Raw genomic sequence first — 21,560 nt, 5'->3', positions numbered from 1 at the left:
TTTCAATCAAAAATATCATTTTCAAGCTACAATATTCACTTACTTTTTTAATATTTAGTACAATATTTGTTAACCAAGAAATATAAATTTTTAACACAATACATGAATTTTCTACTAGAAATTTCGTGTTTTTCGTCAAGGAAAACCTTCTTGGTTAAAACTTGATCTTTTTGGTTAAGAATTCAACAATTTTAGTACAACTTTTTTTTGAAATCAATTAAACTGTTTTTCATTTAAAATTAATAACTTTTTTGATTGAAATATGTAAAATTACATTTTCCTTTAAAATTCATCTTTTTTGGTTCAATATTCAACTATTTCATTAAATTTGAATTACTTTGTTAAATTTAATTTTTTTTGTGAGGATTAATCCTTTAGTTAAAAATTTATCTTTTTCAAGCAAAAAATTAATTTTCTTTGCTGAAAATTTATGTTTTTGGATTTGGATTATTTGATTTCGTTGGAATAAATATACATAAATATATATTAATGAATTAGTCTGTTATTTATTTCAAATTGTAATCTTTTTGGATTAAAATATGGAATATTATATCTTTCTTTGAGAATTTATATTTTTTGCTATAGAAGTATACTATTTTTCGAAAAATGACACTAATTTGCTAAAACTTAATTTTTTTTTGTTGACGTATAATCATTTTATTAAAAAAATTCGTCTTGTTTGGCAGAAAATTAATCTCCTTGGTTGAAAATTTATCTTTTTTAATTTTGGTTTGAACTATTTTGTTAATTTTTTTTCGTAATGAAGTAAACTGTTTTTTATTTTTAATTAAGACCGGTTTGAATTAAAATACATATTACCTATTAAAGTTTTTGTAGAAAATTTAAATTTTTGGCTGATAACCCAACTAGATACTTAGCTAGAAAGTAATTTTTTCTTTTCGGATAAATATTTGACTATAAAAAAATTACAGCATTGGACTGTTTTTAAGTAAAAATTGAAAAGGCTTTTCGATTTAAATTAGAATTAAGAATTAAAGAATTAAAAATTAATTAGCAAAATTAAAGAATTGTTATTCAAATTAAATAATTTAAAAACTAAGAATTAAGAATTAAATTAATTAGGAATTAATCTTCTTCGGTTAAAACTTGAACTACTAGATTGAAAATTTATCTTCTAGGTTGAGAATTCGAAAATTAACCCTTTTTTCAGTTATTATTTTTTGTTCAAGAACTCAACTATTTCGTTAAAAATAAACTGTTTTATTTGAATCACCTAAAACCAAATAGTTAATTAAAATTTGTATTTTTTATTAAAGATTATTTTTCTCCATAAACCTAAAAATACAGGAGTACCTAGCGCACAATTGCTGTTGCTATTTGATTTAAATTTTAGTGAAATTATAAAATTAAAAACAAAAGAAAACTTGAAAATACATAGTCGAAGAAAATATTAAGTGTCATTTTGACAGATACTAAATAAAGTCCTAGATTAATTCACTTAAATAATTTGTTTACTAAATCCAAATGATTCCAATAAAAATGGATCCTTACTCGCAACATTTGGCAAATCGACTTCAAGAAAGAGAACAAGAATTGGAAAAATTACATAGTAGTTTTTGTGATGTTAGAAATAAATTTATGCAGCTGGAGAACGCGTTTCAAATAAATTTGCAAACCCAGCAAGATAGGGAAGACGAAATTAATTTACTAAGACTTGAATCTCACGGTAAGTTTCGAATGCTAATTTTAAAAAAATGTCAGTTAAACCTTACGCTGAGAGTAACTATTTAAACAAAAAATTCAGATTTTTAATTAACGTTAGACAAATCTTTTTGCTGAAAATAGAAATTGGGGCCCAAATAATAAATCTCGGGGAAAAAATTTTCCAAAGCTACAGAGTTCCTAGCATTAAAAAAATTGTAAATAATAAAATTAAGGTTAGTTTATAATATTAGCAACAGAAATGGCGTAATGTATAGGCATACTGTTCTTCGATTTGAGCAAAACAAATTTTTAAGACAAAATAAAAATTTAAAATAACTACATATATTTTATTTGAGTTTATTTAGCTATTTTTATTTTATATTATGATTGAAATTTTTTTAGATTCTTATGTTAATTCAAAGAGATTTTTGAAAATTGAAGATATCTCCAATCAAAATTTCAAAAACTAAATTAATTTTCAACCAAAAACGATGAATTCTCTACCAGTCACATTTTTAATAATATAAAAGATAAATTGTGTACTGAAAGGGACGTGTTTTCTAAAAAAATTGATTTTTAAAATAAACATATATAAATTGTAAAAATTATAATTTTTTGAAAAACCGGTTAATTTCTAATCAACTACACGAATTTTGCACTGAGAAGATTATATTTCTACCCAAAAAATTAATTTTCTTGTGAACCAGTTCAACTTATAACCAAGTGATCAAAGCTGCAGACAAAAACAGATTGATTTTAAAGAATTTTTTGAAATAAAACAAAATTGACTTACGATCATTTAGATTTGCTTAGAAATTTTCTTGTTAACTTCTTAAAAATTAATTTTTAAACAAAATAAAAAACACGCAAATTTTCCGCAAGAATATTGAGAAAAGTTGTTTGACTTCTAGAAGCCTATCAAAATTAATCAAATGTTTTAAAATTATATATCATCTTTTTAAATGAAAAATATTTTTAAGACTTTTACAAAATTTCCAAATATCTCTTAAAACTATTCAGATTTTTTTTCTTAAATAAAGAAAATTATAATTAAACAAATTTTCTGAAAATTTCAAGATTTTTTGTTTCATTTCTTCAAATATTTTTTATTTTATTTGGAAATTAATTTTTTTTTAATCAAAAAACATTTTTCAGCATTCCCAGAATCTTAATAAAATTCGTTTCTTCTTTTAAAACTTTTCAAAATCACGAAAAAGCATCTGAAGTTTTGTTTGAAATCTTTATAAATCTACATTTTGTTTTAGATTGTTTGAAAGCATGGAAAGTTTAAAATTACTTCTTAATCTTTTTAAAACTTCCAAAGACCACTTAAGCTTACGATAATTTTTTCTGAAATTTAAAAAAAAAATTCAAATGAGAAAAATTAATTTTTTCAGGAATCGAAAGAAAATTCATATATTTTCTTGAAAAATTTCAAAATTCTTCCAAACTTTTAAAATTTTATATTTTAATCTTCCAAAATGTACAATTTTTTACTTTTTTGAAACCTTTTAAAATTTTTATTGAAACTTTTTTTTTAATTCTTAAATTCTTAAATTTCTTAAATATCAGAAAATGCTCTAATTCTTCAATTTTCTTGAAAACATTATTTTTTAAATATTTAAAATTATATTCGAATGTTTTAAAAAGTTTCGAACATTTGAATTTTTTCGACAATCCTATGATTGATTTTTAAAATTAAAAAATCATTGAAAATTTTCCCAAGAATCTAAAGGAAATTTGTTATTTCTATAAAGTTTTTTAAATTCTTAAAAATCTTTTTTTTATATTTTCAACCATTATTTAAGTTATGTTCAGATCATTATAAAATTTCTATGTATCTTTTGAATTAATTCAAAGTTTTCATAAAACAATAAAAACTAAAATTGTTTCTTTTATTTATAATGTTATGAATATTTAGAACGAAATTTTATGATAAAATAAAATTACTTTTTCGGAAATATTAAGTTACTAAATTGATGATGAAGAAAATTTTTTAAAATAAAATTGTATAAATAATGAAACATCCAAAACTATAAAATGACAGACACGGAAAAATTTGCTAATCTGATTAATTTAAAACTTATTTCATATAAAAATAACGAGTTAAATAAATATAGTTAATTTAATCAAATAATGCCAAATTTTTTATTATTCAAAATTTTTACTTTCGGTAATATCCTAAATTGTTGGGAATTTCTTTACTAGGGAATTTTTTGTTTGGAATAATTTCTTCGCCACTTTTCCCGGATCTTAAATTTCACTTTTCGGGATTTTTCAATCATTTTAACATTTCTATTCATCTTTTTTTAAGTTTTTAATAAGCTAATTCCTGACACGACAGATTACCGGAAATTGGATGAGGAAAGTGCTAAGTCAAGAGCGGAACTTGCTTCGAGATTAATGAAGGCCATTAGTGAGAGTGATCATTGGAAAAAAGCCTTTATGCAACAAAAGAGGACGTAAGTTCCCTCGTGCAAATAGAAATATTTTTTATTTCAAGATAAAGCTTATTTATATTCCTAAAGTTACAAAAATAACTTAGATTAAAAAAATTAAATTGTCTTTTATTTCAATAAACACCGGAGAAAAAATATAAAATATCTAAAGAAAATCTCCACGAATTATGTCACCTATGACGAATTTCAAAAAAAAAAATTAAACTTTAAACAAAATAGTTGAACTTCTGACCTAATAGATCACTTTTTAACATTGAAAGATGAGACTTCTACCATGAAAATTAATTTTTTACAAAAAATTGATTTTTCAACAAAACAGTAAAATTTTTTAACAAAAACTGATTTTAACAAAATAGTGGAACTCATAAGCAAATAGATCAATTTTCAAAAAAAAAAGATGAATTTTTAACTATAAAGATTAACTTTTTACCAAAAGAGGATTTCTTAATAAAATAGTTAAACATTTAACCAAAAAAGACGACTTTAATAAATAAAAAAGTTTAATTCTTCGCCAAATAATTAAACTTTAACAAGATATTGGAAATTTTTAAATAAATAGCTAAGTTTCTATCATATGAAAATAAATTTTCAAACAAGTAGATTTACTTTTACCAGAAAACGATTTTTCAACAAAACAGTTACGATTTTTAAGAAAAATATGATATTAAGAAACTAGTTGAATTTGCAGCAGAATTTTTAACAAAATAGTTTAATTTCTAACGAAATAGATAAATTTTTAACATACAAGGATGAATTTTCAAACAAGAATATTAATTGTGTAGCAAAAGATGATTTTTTAAGAAAAACGATGAACTTTTGAATAAAAGTTTGAACTTTCAACCAAAAAGATAGCATTAACAAAATTATGAAATTTTTAACAAAATAGCTAAAATTTTAACGTGAAAGGATGCACTTTTTAACCAAAAAGTGTTACCTTTTACCAAAGACGAATTTTCAAAAAAAAAAAAATTAAACGTTCAGCAAAAAAAAAATAAAGCATTTGAATTTTTAACAAAATAATTCAACTTTCAACAGAACAGTTGAATTTCTAACGAAACAGCTTAATTTTCAATATAAAAAGAGGATTTTTTATCAAAGAACATTCATTTTTACCCAAACGACGATTTTTTAACAAAAAAGTTAAACTTTCGATGAACAACAAATTACAAAAAAAAATTTCGATTTTAACAAAATTATTGAATTTTTTACCAAAAAGCGCAATTTTAAATATACAAGAATAAATTAAAATAAAGAATAATAACTTTTAAACAGAAAGAAATTTTCAAAAAAAGATTTGAGTTTTTAAAATAAAAATAAAAATGTTTGGAAATTTTTTATTTTTAAATCCAAAAAGATTAATTTTCAAAAATAAAAGGAATTTTAAATAAAGAATACAAGATTTTCAACCAAATAGTAGTTGTCAACAAAAGAGTTTGAATCAAACAGGTGATTTTTTAACCATGAAGATACATTTTTTTACAAAAAGACGATTTTTTAACAAACAAAAAGGTTCTGATGAAAAAGTAAAATTTTCTCAAAAAATTATACATTTTCAACCCCGTAGTTCACTTTTTTTTAACTTAAAAATATCTCATTTTTGAAAAAAGAATATTCCATAGAAAATGGAATAGTTAAATTTTCAACTTCAAAAATTAATTTTCAAATAACTAGTTAATAAGTATTTTATTTTTAACCGAATAGATACATTTTCTAATAAAGTAATTAAATTTTCTATCATAAAAGTTAAATTTTCAACTAAGAAAGACAATATTTCAACAAAAAATGTAATGGTTGCACTTTGAATTATTATAATTAATTTTTTTTAAATATCTACCAGAGGGTTAGGTTATCAAATAAACAGTTTAATTATTATTAACGAAATTAATTTTTTTTTTAAATGTTCTGCCAGTAAAATTGAACCAAAAAGAGGAATGTTTAACAAAATAGTTTATCTAAAGGGAAAAAATATATTTTATAAAAATAAAAAAGAATTGTTTACCCCAAAGGACGAATTTCCAAATAAATAAAATAATTTCTCACAAAAAACTTGATTCTCTGCTAAGTAGTAAAGGGTTCAAATTCACACTTTTAGTTTTGACCAAATGGTTACATTTTCTGCTAACATAGCTTAATTTCAAACTTCGAAAAATTAGTTTCTAACAAAGCATGAAATGGTTGCATTTTCAGTTTAAAAACTCAATTTTTAATGAAATGAAAGAAACATTTTTTACTAAGTATTTAATTTTTCCATGATGAAGATCAATTTTTAGCTAAAATGCTTAATTTTTACAAAAAAAAATTATTTTTAACAAAGCAGTTCAACTTTAAACCAGCTATTTAAATTTTCCAACGAAAATATGAATTTGCAACGTGAAGTGTAATTGGTGATCTTTCAAAAAAAAAAGGATTTGAATATAAATATAAAAAAATTTTATGCATCGAAAAAAATTACAGTTTTTAAAAAAAATAGTTAGCATTCAGATAAAAACATTTTAAACAAACAGCTTAGTTTTTGACTCACGAAGGTAGATTTTTAACTAGAAATGTAATATTTTCTTTTTTTTCAAAAAGGTAATCTTCCACCAAAAAATAAACGAGTTTTCAACGAAAAAGTTAAATTTTCAGCCAAACAGATGAATTGACAACCAACAAGATGATTTTTTAACAAAGTAGTTCTATTTGTAACCAAGTGGTTAAATTTTCGATCAAAAAAGATAAGTTAAAAAAGAATATTTTCTACACAAATTTTAAAGAAAAGTCGATAAAAATGGAAAATTTATTGAAAACGGAAAAAACAGAAATTCTTTTTAAAAATGGAGGAAAAAGGGAATATGGAAAACATTGCAAAATTTCTTTAAATTTTTCATCAGGAAACGCACTTAACATTACCTAAGCTCCTATATTTTTTTACTGAAGCCCCCCCCCCCCCCTAAAGTGTTTCCAATCGCAGTTTTTGTGTGACCCCACCCCTCCCTCAAAATGGCAAAGGAATTTATAGGTGACCTCTAAGAGTTTTCGAATTTTGAAATCCCCATGAAAATACCCAGTGGACATAAAGTTTGGTGACGTCTTTACCACATCGTTACGACATCTTTACGACAACTTTACGACTTCCTATGTCCATGTCGTTAAGGTGTCTTTACAGTATCATACATAAGTCGTACGATCTGACGATGTCTTTACGATATCGCAAAGACACCGAAAAAACATGGACATAGGATGTCGTAAAGATGTCGTAACGATGTCGTAAAGATGCCGACAAAAGTTGAGGAAATTTTCCTAAAAGGCCTTATAATTAACTGAAAAATTGAGGAAAACTCCCTAAAATTCAGGAAATTAGATGATTACAACCAGTTTTGGGGATATTTCCCTAAACTTAATCCCATCTATACGGAAGTTTTAAAATATTCCCTACAATTTTGGGATTTGAGAGATCCCCCCTAAATGTAGAGAATTGTTCCAGAAGTATTGTTTGATTTTCCACTAATGGTTAAATTTTTTAAAAATGTTTATTAACGTATGGTAAGCAATATATGTTGCCCAAAAATATTTGATAAACTGGAACAATATTTAGAATAATTACACACATTTTCTTCATTGAACATTTATTAATTTTAGTCACTTCCAAGATTTCAAATAAATAATTACTAATTTGATAACTTTGTATGAAAAATAAAATTTTTACAAAAATAATGGAAATAACAGGTTTCTTTCATTGATAAGGTCAAGCTGAACTTGCTTTTTTATTAATATTCTACAAATGCTTGCGAATTTCACCAACATAAAGTCCCGAAGTTTTAAGCATAGGATAAAATCTTGGGAAAAATTTAACAAATTTTGTTTTATATCTTAAAAAATTGTACGGAAATTTCCATAAATAGTGAGCATTTTCAAAAAACTATATTCGACAAATGTTGGGGAATTTTTCCTATTTAAAGTTCGGGAAAATTCCCAAAAGATCAATAATTATTACGCAATATAATGAGGAATTTTCCCCATGAAATGTTAGAGTTAATTCAATAATTTTTTGTTATTATTCCACAAGAATGTTTAGGGAATTTTTCCTGATGAAAACTTTGAGGGTGATTCTCAAAAATGTGTGGAAATTAGCCTCAACGCAATTTTGGGGAAATTCCCCAAGAAAATTTGTACAGCGTATTTGAAGTGCTATGTAAATAGACCCGAGCCTGTTATAATAAATCTGATACTTAAGTTGACAATATCGGGTAATTCACTATCATTCTGAGTCTCGTACCTCGTTATCTCAAATTTAATTATAGCTTCGCAAGAAAATTTACGCATGGGAGGATGAATTATATGGGAAGATAATACGCACCGTTATGTTTGCTGAACGGAAACAATGTGTTCTATAAAAAGTATTAAACTTAGTCTAAGACCCTTGGAGAGAAAAAAAAATATTCTAAAAATTGAAAGCCTCCTTTTTTGAATATATTGACACCGCGATTTAGTGCCGTTTGTGGGGTTAAAGGTGGACCTAAATCAGGGGACTGCGAACTATTCCGACTTTCTCCTGTTTTTTTCCTCTTCTGCTTATCTCCCTGTTTTTGGTCACGCCTGAGTGAACACTTCGGAAACCCTCTGGAAGCGCTATCTCCGGGTTGCTCTGTATTTATAAGAGATTTAAATATCAAGCAAATGGAAAAACAAGCAACATTTTCTTACAAAGCGTAATAGAAAAATTTGGTACTGCAGATATTTCATTATCAGCCCCCCCCCCCCCCCCCCCCCCCCCCCCCCAATCTTACGAATCCTTCAAATATCCATTTTATTTCAAAAGAATATATACACAAAAAAGAAAGAGATTGTTGAAAATATGATTCTTTGTGAAGTTTATTCATTACTTTTTCATAAATAAAAAGACAAAGCAAAATTGATTTTTTTTAAACAGCAATTTTCTTGCACTGATTTAAGAGAAAATAGTTGCAAAAAATTTAAATTTTACAAAAAACACCGCAACTACCTGACATTAACATCGCAGAAGATAGTTTCAAGCAATAATAATTTGTTTAAGCAATTAAGTTTCTTTAGATTTCTTAGATTATTACCTGACTAAGTACAAAGTGGACAAAAAGTTAAAAATTTCAGAAAAAAACCGCAACTTTCCAGCATTAATCAAATTAAGTATCATTAACAATGATAATAAATTAATGAAGAAATTAATTTTTCAACTCTGATCAATTATCCACCGCACTCTAATAGGAAATTTTTTCACAATAATTAAGTATTACCTAAGTTTTATTGATAAATGGATAAAAAAAGGACATGTTTTGAAAAAACAGCATTTCAAAAGATTTCTAAAATTGTCCGAGCAGAATCTGGAAGATTAAAAGGTAGATTTGCAAATATTTCGAAAAAAAGTCGAAGGTTTTTAAGAATTTTGGAATGCTTCGAAAGATGAAAGATTATTCTTAAGATTCCTGGAAAACATTTTTATGGCGTTTCATTTAAAAAATAATTATTAAACGAAATTTGAAAAGGTATCAAAAGTATTCGAAAGTAATTCGAAATTTTTTTTTAATTAGGAAATTTGTGATAAACTTTAGCAAAATTTATAATTTTTATATCAATTTTGTGATTTCTTAAAACAAATTTATTTTAAAAATGCATAAGTCGGGCATCAGTCGACGGAAAAATTCTGTTTTGTTCAATTGTCAGACTTTTAATTTACATCTTCATAAGAAATTCGGCAACATTCATGATGAGTTAATAAAATTAAAAATTTTTAAATTTAAAAAACAAATACATTATTCGCGGTCATCTGTCGATGAACAAAACTTTTTTCGATATCCTAATTAAAAAAATTGCAATAGAAAAAGAACCAATTTTTCTATAGACAAATGCCTGATTAATGCATTAATCCTGAAACATATATTTTGCGACTGTACTCTTTCCAATTTTTAAATTAAATTTTTATATGGCTCCTATGGCTTCTTCTATAGCTGTTAATCGTTAGAAGAACTTCTTAAAACTGTTTTTAAAATAATAATTATATTTTAGAATTTAGTAATTTTCAAACCTGGAAACAGTAGAGCTGTAGATCACGTTTTCCTGAAAAAATAAGCAGTCATTTATTAAAATAAAATTATTCTTCAAAAATTGGTAAGAATTTGCGAATTTTTAAATTTCTCATACGAATAATATTTTTTATTTGAAATGACATAATTTATAATATTTTGGTTCCTAAAATAATAGAAAAACTATTTTTAAGATAACTGACTTTTGGTACGACAACTACCTTAAGGGGAAATGAATTAATTTGAATAAATATTCAACTATTTTCTTAAAAATTTGTATTTTGTGATTTGATAAAACTGTTCTTTTATTAAATTCTATTCTTTCCTTTCTGAAAAATCAGCAATTTAAATTTTTGTTTATAATTTATCTTTTTTGTGAAGATTCAACTCCTTGTTGCAAAGCTGAAGCACTTTCTTACAACATTTTTATTTGTTTGTTTTAGGATTAATCATTTTAGTTAAAAATTTATTTCTTTGATTAAAATGTCAACCAGTTTGCTGAAAATTTTATGTTATTTATTTTCAATAAATAATATTTAATGAACCCCCATTTTTATATGCTTCAATTCCTGAATTTTTTAGTTCGGCTAATTTCCTATTCGGCAAAAAGTTCGACATCCTATGTCTATGTCGCTTAGGCTTCTTTACAATATCGTAAATAAGTCGTATGACCTGACAAGGTCTTTACGATATCGCAAAAATACCGAAACGACATGGACATAGGATGCCCAAAGATATCGTAACGATGTCATAACTATGTCTTCAAGATGTCGTAACGATGTCGTCAAGATGTCGTGACGATGTCATAAAGACGTCGCCAAATTGAATGCCCACTGGGTTATAATTCGGCCATTTTCTGTCGATAATTTAATTATTCGGAATTTTCAAATTCGACAATATTTTAAACTGTCGGAAATTTCATTATTTGGAATTTTTCCGATTCGATAATATTATAAACTGTTCAAAAATTTTATTATTTAGGAATTTTAAAGTCAGGATTTTTATATTTCGGCAATTTTATATTTTTGACCGTTTTTATATTCGAGAATTTTCCAAATCGGAAAGATTATAAACTGCTTTGGAATTTTAATATCCAGAGTCTTTTTAATTCAGAAAGGTTTATGTAATTGGGAATTTCCTATTTCAAATATTATCTTTTCCGGGAGTTTGACAGTATCGGGAAGTTTATTTTTTGGGACTCTTTAGTCACCCAGTAGGCACAAAGTTTAACGACGTCTTTGCGACATCTTTACGACATATTTATGACAACTTTACGACATTCTATTTCCATGTCGTTAACGATGTCGTAAAGACGTCGCAAAATTTTGTGCCCACTGGGTCGTCTCGGCAATTTTATTCTTTAAAAATTTAGTTGACCTATAGTATCTTCTCTATAAAAAAAGTAGGGGCGACCAAAAAAGATAAATTTTTATCCAAAATTATTGTTTCGGAACACGTAAAGCTCGAGGCAAGAGACTTGCAATATCATGCGTCAAGAAACAGATCCGGTGAGAAATAAATGGTGAAACCGGATCGACTAACACTTTACCAAGAATATACGAACATTAAAATGGCCAATTTATTTCTTAAAGATAGTGTCGCTAAATTTAATGAAGGCTATGTAAAATAACAAGAAGAAAAAATTCTTCTTAGATCGGGAACAACGATCCTATAAATTTTTCTTATGCTATCATATATTTGGATTAAATCTTACCAAACTGTCTTTTATACAGACGACAGCGTATAAAAAATTTCTTTTTTCCAATTTCTCAAATAATATTTTCAATCATTTTTCACGGAATGTATGCAAATAAAATTTTCATTTGCTATAACATTTAAATATTGTATTAAAAATAACATTTTTGTCAGTTAAGGTGAAATAAATTAGCAGAAATATAACTAAAATATAATCAGAGAAAGAGAATATTTTTGCGAAAACTGAAAATTCCCGAAAATATAACTTTGGGAAACTAGAAAAGTTTAGAAATATTAAGTGCCTAAATTAATAAATTCTCGAAATTATATACTTAGCGAAATTTATTCTAAACAAAAATTATAAAGGATCGAAATTAGTGAACTCCCAAAATTTCAAAATACAGAACCATGTAGTAAAATAAATGAAGTGTATATGACATAAAATAAATTATTATTCTGAAGGATCAAAAATATTATTTAAATAATATGGTTTTTGCCATTAAAAATATTTTTAAAAAAAGGAAAATTGCATTTTCCACCAAAACTTTACGATAGATGAAAAAATGTTTATAATCAAAATTGTTTATCTTAAAAAGATGAAAAAATCTTGTCGGAATTCCTTTTTTTTGTTTTGAAAATACGCATATTTTCGTTTTAATCGTAAAAAATGTTTTTGAAAATCAAAAATTTTATTTTTTATTGAAACTATACGAAATATAACAAAATATTTTAGAAAGAAAAATTGTTCAGCTTAAAAAGATTTTTAAAAATTGTGTAAACCATTGTTTCACAAGATGTTTATTTTTCTTTTGAATCGTCAAAGATGTTCATAAAAATTAAAAATTCCATTTCCGGTCAAACTAGGCAATATACGAAAAAAATGTGAATTGAAAACTTGCTTATTCAAAGAAGTTCTATATGCTTATTATATGTTTTTAGTATTGCTGATTACAGAAAATTTATAGAATTAGAAGAATTCCAAAATGGCGAATCCAATATGGCGGCTGAAGTACAAATTTTTACACATTAAATAGTTTTCCGTAAATATAGCACGTGGTCGGTATCAAAATAGGGATTTTCGAGGAAACTTATTACAAATTTCCCATTTTTTTACAAAATTTCAAGATGGCGAATCCAAGATGGCGGATAAAATGAGAATTTTCACACATTAAATAGTTTCACGTTAATATAGCACATGTTGGGTTTAAAAATAAGAGTTTCCGGAGACACTGGTTACGAATTTCTGATAAGTTTTACAAAATTTCAAAATGGCGAATCCAATATGGCAGATGAAATAGGAATTTTCACACAATAAATAGTTTCACGTGAATATAGCACGTGGTGGGTATCAAAATAAGGATTTTCGGTGACACTGATCACGAGTTTCTCATAAATTTTACAAAACATTAAGATCTCGAATCCAAAATGGCGGACGAAATGAGAATTTTCACACAATAAATAGTTTCACGTGAATATAGCACGTAGCGGTTATCAAAAGAAGGGTTTTCAGGGACACTGATTACGAATTTCTCATTTTTTCGAAAAGTTTTAAAATCGCGAATCCAATATGGCGAATGAAATCAGAATTTTCACACGTTCAATAGTTTTACGTGAATATAGCATGCGGTAAGTATTAAAATAAGGCTTTTCGGGGACACTGGTTACGAATTTCTTATAAGTATTACAAAATATCAAAATGGCGAATCCAAAATGTTGGATGAAATCGAAATTATTACACAATAATTAGTTCTACGTAAATATAACACGTGGTAGGTATCAAAATGAGGGTTTTTTTGGCTACTCTGATTACGAATTTCTCATTATTTTTAAAAAATTTCAAGATAATGACGATTGATCAGCAAATATTTTTAAAAAAACGTGCTCTAGACCAAAAAATATAAACATCTATGCATTTTTTTATTATAAAAATGTCGTGATTATTCAAAACATGAAAGCTATATTTTCATTACGTCTTTGTAAAATAAAATGATTTTTACGGAAATGAAAATTTGAAAATAAAAACTAAGAAAAAACGATTTTCCGTGCTTTCATTGGAAAATTGTAGGTTATGTTCAAAATTTGTTTGTAGAACTTACTCATTTTTTTATGAGCTACAACTTCACTGGCGTAAAGATTTTTTTTAAGAAATGAGCTTGCGCTAGAAATCGACATAAATCAATTTTTCATCCATTTTTATCCCCCCTTCCTTTCCATTCCCCCAACGGCCTCAATATTTAATGTGAAGATTTTATTTTTAAATAATTATTTTGATACTTAAAACGTGCTCTAATCACGTAAAACGATTTAATGTGCGAAATTTCTCAAGTCATCCGCCATCTTGGATTCGCCAATTTGAAATTTAGTTAAACTAATGAGAAATTTGTAATCAGTCATCCCAAAAATCCTTATGTTGATACCCAACACGTGCTTTAATCACGTCAAACTATTCAATGTATGAAAATTCTCATTTCAGCCGCCATATTGGATTGGCTATTTTGAAAATCTTCTAATTTGATAAATTTTTCGTAATCATCGATACTAAAAACATATCAAACGCTCATAGCAATAAAAAAAATTATGTTTTACTCAAAGTTATAATGAAATAAAACGAAAAAATTTCATTGTTACTAATTTTTGTCCACGAATATGGGTCCGCCATTTATAAAAATCAAAAATCACCAGGCAGCATAAGAAATTAGAAAAGATGACGAAGATTCGAAACTATTTTATCAGAATGTCTTCGTTAAAGCCCAAAGAGCTTAAACGAAAGAGAATTCACAATCGACAAAGAACCACGTTTTTTAAAGTGCTCTTATGGCAATATTTGTTTAGTATTAGGATTTTTTTTAAATGACGTCATCGCAGTTACTTCATTTTTTAGCACATGCATTTTATCTTCAATTCCGATTTATATGGCACGAAAGATTTTATGATAGAAAATGGAGAGATCGAAGAGAATAAAAATGCAGAGAATTGTTTAACAGAGAAGATAAAACGCAGAAATGTGAATGGAAATCTCAGATGTGAAAAATAAAATATCTTGAGAAAAATAAAATAAAAACAAAAGATCGTAGAAGAGTGTGGACTAAATCCGTAAAGCTATCGGGGAAACTCGACCTCTTGACTCTCGCTTCCTGTTCCAATTCTGCTTAAAGGGATAAACTCGAAATAGTTCGATTTTTCACAAAATAATTAAACTCTCTACAAGTAAAGTGAATGTCGTGCAAAAAAGCTAAATTTTCAACCTAGAAGATTAATTCTCTCCCCAAAACGAATTTTTATTAAAATATATAAATTTTCAATCAAACAGTTTTTCAAACAAATAGTTCAACTTTACACCAAATTGCTACACTTTCAAGCTAATAAGAACAAATTATTTACAAAACAGTTTAATTTTTAACCCAAATATTAGTTTTCAACCTAAAACTAATTCAAAATCAATTATTTGAACTGTCAGCAGAATAATCAAACTTTTGACAAAATTTTTCAATTTTTGATCGAAATTTTAATTTTTCAGCCAAGAAGATTATTTTCTACCAAAGACGAATTTTTAAACAAATTATGAAGAGTAAATGATCAAACATGAATAAAACAGTCAAATTTCAGATAAAACCATTTTTGTTTTTAAAATAACGAATTTTCAACTTAATAGATAAAGTTTCTTAATAAATTGTTTAATTTTCAGTTCCTTTATTTAATTTTAAAATTAATAATTTTAAACCCAAATAGAAGAATCCTTTTACAAAATAGTTGAACTTTTAATCCGAAAATATTCATTAAAAAAGAGTTAATTTACGACTAAATAGTTGGACTTTTAACAAAATAGGTGAATCATAAAAAAATATATTCTTCCACCAAGTAGTTATATTTTTAACAAGAAAGAATGAATTTTCAACAAAGAAGATTAATTTTATACCAGAACAAAAATAATTTTTTACCAGAAAATACAAATTTTATGCCAAATATTTAAATAGTTATACATAACAGAATAACTTTCAACAATAACAAAAATTAATTTTTTATAAAATAATTAAATTTCAAACCTAAGGGATGTATTTCCAATCAGAATTGAGAGTCTTAAGGGAAAAAATGAATTTAAAAAAAACAAATACTCGTCGCGTCGCCGGAAACAAAATTTCTACAAAATATGTAAATAGTCAATTAAGTCTACTGAAGATGTTCCACTTGAATGATAAATATTTAGAAACTTCAAATCTAAATTTTAAGTTTTTTAAAACTCCTTTAAATAAAAAAATATAATACTTTTTATAGCTTTTGGAAATTTGAAATGATGTATTAAAAATTTGTATCAAAAAAAGTAACGCGAAGGTATCTCGTTTCTTTTTGAATTATTGGTAACGAAAACGCGTTACTTTTTTGTTTGAAAAAGTTGCGGTACCGATAACTTTTGACAAATTTCAGGGAAATAACGATAACGCATTAATTTTGACTAGTAAGGTTTCCAAAAATTATTATTTATTTAGGAAATTTGTTTCTGCTAATGTGTTTTTTTAATATGAGTTGCAGGAATAAGTTAGAGCACGAAAATTTCATCGCATCTGTGAAAAAAGAATGTGAGGACATTTTACAAGTGACTCGCAGCACTGCAGAGAAACACTTTCGTGAATTGGTTCAGCTCTATCAGACTGAACGAGGAAAGGTGAAATATTTCCTATTACGCAACATTTTTTGTCACACAGTTGCCATAAAATACAGACTTAATCCTTTTATAGCCTCCTATTTATCACAAGTGACGTGTATAAAAAACAGAAGAATTAAAAAAAAATTGGTCCCTAACCACCAAATCTTATCTTAATAGATTTATAAATAAGAAATTAAAAAATTATTTACAACAGGTGCCGCGCGCATGCAAAAATGAATTTCTTTGTAGTCTATTAAGACGTTATTCAAATGATTTAAATCTCCCACCCATTCTTTCCTTCCTGCACATTACTCCCCCCCCCCCCCCCCGTCTTCACAGCTTCTTCCACCTCCATTTCCCTTCTATTTCCCCTCTCCAAGCTTTCACAGCTAGTAACTCATTCCCCCAGTTTCATTCCCCAGCCCTCACATTCCCTTCACTACTTACCCTTCTTTTCCTTCATTTCCCATACTTTCCTACCTATAATTCCTTTTCACTCACCCTCCCTCCCTCTCTCCTTTTCCATTACACCACTGCTTCTCCTTAACAAGGTTTTAAAGCTAATACCTCATTCTTCTAGTTCCATTCCACAGCCTTTACACCTCCTTCCTTACTCAACCTCATTTTCCCTTATTTCGCATACTTCCCTACCCATAATTCCTTTTCACTGCCCATTGTACACTCTACCTTCTTCATTAACCTCATACCCCCTTACTTTGCACAATTCAGTTTTCTTCATTCTTGTTTATTTTTCTTGTTACTCTAACCTCTTTTCCCTAATTTCTTACATTCCTTTTCCATTCGCCTTACCTAATCGCCCTAATTTTCCATCAAATTCACTACTCCTCCTCTTGTCATTTCCCCTCAGCTCATCTATTTCCTTACAACCTATTTTTGCCTACTGCTACAGACCTTAACTCCTTCAAATTCCCCTCCTTTATTCCCCCTAATTTACCAACGTTTATTTTCCCTCACTTTATATACTGCCACTTCCCTCATTTGTCGTCACTCTCCTCACTTTTTCTACCATTATTTCTTCACTTTTCGCACTTATCCTTCCTTTTTTCACTTTAATTCTTATTTCCTCTCACTTAAACTTTCTTCTCTCTCTGAATTTTCCCTTACTTCCCCCATTTCCCCAAAACCTTATTTCCATACACTTGGCTTACTTCGTCACACCCTCATTTTCTTATTTTATTTTCAGTCACTTCCTCTACCTAGACAGACTTCATTTCCATTCACTTTTCCTCCCTTAATCTCCTAAATTTTCTATCCTCATTTTCCCGTTTCTTGCCATAGTTCTACTTCCCTTACATTTGGTTGCATTCCTTACATTCCAACCTTAATTTTTCACACTTTCCACAATTTATAGTCCTTAACCTTCTCCACTTTCTCTAATTTCTTTTTATTTCCTCTAACTCTCTACTCGAATTTTCCCTTACCTCTCATTTTTAGTCACTTTCTTGAAATTCCCTACTCATATTTCCCTCCCTTCCCACACTTTTACTTCCTTCCCTTAACTTACTTCCACTAATTTCCAGTCATATCCTTTAATTTTCTTCCCTTTTCTACTTAACAAACCCTTTATTTCCCATTACTTTTCATACTTTAACTTCCTTCTTTTTTGTTACTAATTTAATTATTCTATCCTAATTTCCCTTACTTTCCATACATTCTCTCCCATTAATTCCCCTACTTACCCTAAATTCGATTCACTTCCACTACGTCCCCTCCCATTATTTCTATTTATTTCCCCTACTTCCCGTCCTATTCTGTGTCTTTACTCCTCCTACTTTCCCACCCTTATTTCCCCTCAGCCACACACTTATTTCTCCTACTGCATCAAATAAAGAATCACAAATGATTCCTAACTTGATTCTAAAGAAATTTACGAATGACACGAATTCTTAAAAGCTTATTTTGTAAATAAATGCACACAAGGCCGTAGCCAGGGAGGCGTACAGAGGTTTACGCCCCCCCCCCCCCGAAATTTTTAAATTACTTACAGTCAGGTGCTTTTCCATTAAGCTATTAGAGATATCAGAATTAGAAACTTACTCAAAAAAGATAATACTAATTGTTAGCAAGGTGTTAATGGTTTATATAATTATTTTAGGCAGTATTCCACTTTAAAAAAATCTAACAGTTTTAGATTTAATATGATTCCAGCAACCGGCTGCACTAGGATTATTAGAAAAAATTAATTTTAACAATATTTTTGTTGCAAGAAACTGTGAAAAAAAAACCTACTTTTTTAGTTTTTTTCGCCGCCATTTTTTTATTTTTGCAAGTATATTATAAATATTAGTTAAGCCGGCTACTGGAGTTATGCTGAATCTAAAACTGTTTAATTTTTTTGTTCCGGACCGCCCATTCTGAAAATTTTTACAACAGCGCGGACCTAACTACTTTTTGAAGAGTTGACCTTGACTGACCTTTCTTTGTGTAAAAACTGCACGAAATAAATTTTCCAACAAATTTAATATATTTTAGGAGTGCATTTATCAAGCCTAATCAACCTTAAATCAACATCATCAATAATAAATTTAGCAAAAATTCACAAAAATCGTTTTTTTCGAGAATTTCAAAGTAAAATACTGCCTCGAAATAAATCTGTTATATCAGCTTTAATAACAGAAAATGCTTAACATCTTAATCAGACTAGATGGGAAATTATTTTTGTTCAAATTTCAAATTAAATATTTTTTTCAAAAAAATATCTTTCTTTTTTCGCTCCGCTCGGGATCGAACCACAGAATTTCTGATTCCCGGACAGTTGCTTTTCCATTAAGCTATTAGAGATCAAAATAAAAACCTTAATTTAAGGAAGTAACGCTCATTTTCAGCTAGTTGAATCTTTAATAATTACTTTTTATTGATCAAAATGTTTACAAATATAGTTTCCTTTGATAATCTTCCAAAATTATGCTAATAATAATTTGTAAAATTCCTTTTACCACGCAAAAACCAAATTTCTTCAACTTTATCGTGTTTTCTGCAAGCCAATTTATTTTCTCGAAAACGGCAAAAAATTTCTTCTTACTGCTTTGGCTAATTAATACTCAGGTAAATTTTTCATCTTAAATAATACGAAAGTTAACATAAATTATTAAATTTTTCGAATTCAAAATTTTAAACTTAAACCTTTTTTTATATCTCCTTAAAAGAAGAGAAATTTTTTTTCTACTACTGAAATTACTGAGAATGAGGAAACTGTATTCCTCTGTAAAAATCAGAAGGTTTCAGTCTTTAAAATTTTTCCTTAGAATTCTTTTGACTAAACTTTTCTTAAGCATAAAATAGAGATAAATTGCTTCTCTTAAAAATTAATTTTGAAACAAATTTCTAACAATAATAGTCTACAACTTCAGTAAACATTTTAAAATAAATTATTTTTATTGCTTTTAAGGTGCAAGAAGTGGAAGATATCGGGAATTTACTGTTTATAATTCACTACAGCCGACCATGTTTTTATCTTCGTTTTGTGAAATTTATTATTCAAACAAAAAGAACGTCAAATTGGACATTTACGAATATTATTTTTATACTGTGCTAAACAGCAAAAAAAAACTTTATCTTGTAAAATGAATAAACATCTCGTGGAAATTATGTTTTGAATAATTAAAAATCATAAGGGGACAATTAACATTACTATAAATATTCGAATAAACAAATATAATATTTCTTCCATTTTATCAGACGACTTTCAAATTATTTCTTAGTCATAATAAATATTCTGAAGAAATATGAAATATTAAATATTTGTATTTCTAATAATTTTATTATAAACAATTTACAATTAATTATTCAATATTTCAATAATATTTTAATTTATTAATTAAATTAGATGTCAAAATTTTTTGGTTGAATATAATCAGATAGCTGCAACATAATATGGAAGAAAAAATTATTTCATCCTAATAAGAAAAGCTTAATTTTTTAATTTGTTTGCAATGTTGTTATTGATAATACAAAAATTTATATATTTTTCAAGGTATTCATTATAATTTAGAACAAATTTTAGAGTTGTTTGTTGAAATACAAAAATTCAATTTTTTATTAGAATATTAACTTATGGTTATTAAATATTCTAAATACAATTTCTACGAGAGATTTAGGCCTTTTTTATCAAGATGAATTTTTTTCGAAGTTAAGTACAACATAAAAATAATTGTTCATATTAATTGTTTATAAGAATTGGCTGAAATACTAAATAAAATATTTATATTTCTAGAGTGTATTTGCAATAATTCTGATAGACAGCGACTTCTCTGAACACTTTTCTTCGGAGAAAAAAATTAAAATTTGTAGAATAACCAATTTTGACTTTCTTTTTAATTAAATAATAAATTCCACATAGCGAAATTAAAAAATCGGGCATCACGTCTTGTGAGAAATAATCCTGAGTATTTAAAAAAAAACATCAAAATCGTTCAGGAATTGTAGGCTGTAGTGGATTATGAACAGTAAATTCAAAATACCTCCCACTGTTCCCTGGGCAGAAATCCTTATAGTTTGGTCAGGTAATATTCATTTGATTGCGGTCTAGCTGCTCGTCTTACCCTCTCTTCTCGACTTTCCCTCACGTCGCTGACTGAGCGAGAGCGCTGTGTCGAGCATTGCCAGCGGAGGTCCTCTTTGTCCTAATTCGGAATTTACGTTAAAAATTACGTTAAAAATTGAACTGTTTAAACTAGGTGAAAATTACTTAGAAGAATATTATGCCTGATAACATAAATTTTCAACCAAAAGTGGAATAGTTACATTTTTAGATTAAAAAATCAGTTTTCAACAAAATAATTTATTTTTGAACCACAGAGAAAATATCCCACTAAAATGATAAAGTTTGAAACAGGCAGGAGTTATTTTGAGTTAAAAAAATTAATTCATAATTTTAAAAAACGATTTTTCAACCAAAGAGATGAATTTTCAACTAAAATAATCATTTCTTAGCAAAACGAAAAATGAATTTATAACAAAGTAGTTTAACTATCTAGTTGTAAAATTCAATAATTTAAACTGCTAGTTCTTTGTAAGCATAACAATAAAAGGATTCTTCAAAAT

The 21,560-nt window shown here is 26.9% G+C and overlaps 1 protein-coding gene across 1 annotated transcript in view; it reads left to right on the top strand.

Annotated features, from left to right (window-relative positions):
* The first annotated feature begins 1,431 nt into the window (after nt 1–1,431).
* LOC117169513 overlaps nt 1,432–21,560 on the top strand; it is a 46,497-nt gene continuing 26,368 nt past the window's right edge. The window contains exons 1-3 of the mRNA XM_033355929.1: nt 1,432–1,687; nt 4,010–4,127; nt 16,382–16,514. Of these exons, the coding sequence (XP_033211820.1) occupies nt 1,486–1,687; nt 4,010–4,127; nt 16,382–16,514 (453 nt within the window). The 5' untranslated portion in view covers nt 1,432–1,485. The remainder of the gene's footprint in view (nt 1,688–4,009; nt 4,128–16,381; nt 16,515–21,560) is intronic.

This window comes from Belonocnema kinseyi, chromosome 3 (assembly GCF_010883055.1).
Source record: "Belonocnema kinseyi isolate 2016_QV_RU_SX_M_011 chromosome 3, B_treatae_v1, whole genome shotgun sequence".
NCBI classification, from domain to species: domain Eukaryota; kingdom Metazoa; phylum Arthropoda; class Insecta; order Hymenoptera; family Cynipidae; genus Belonocnema; species Belonocnema kinseyi.
Note: the sequence above shows the minus strand (reverse complement) of the source record. Positions and strands in the feature narration are given on the sequence as shown.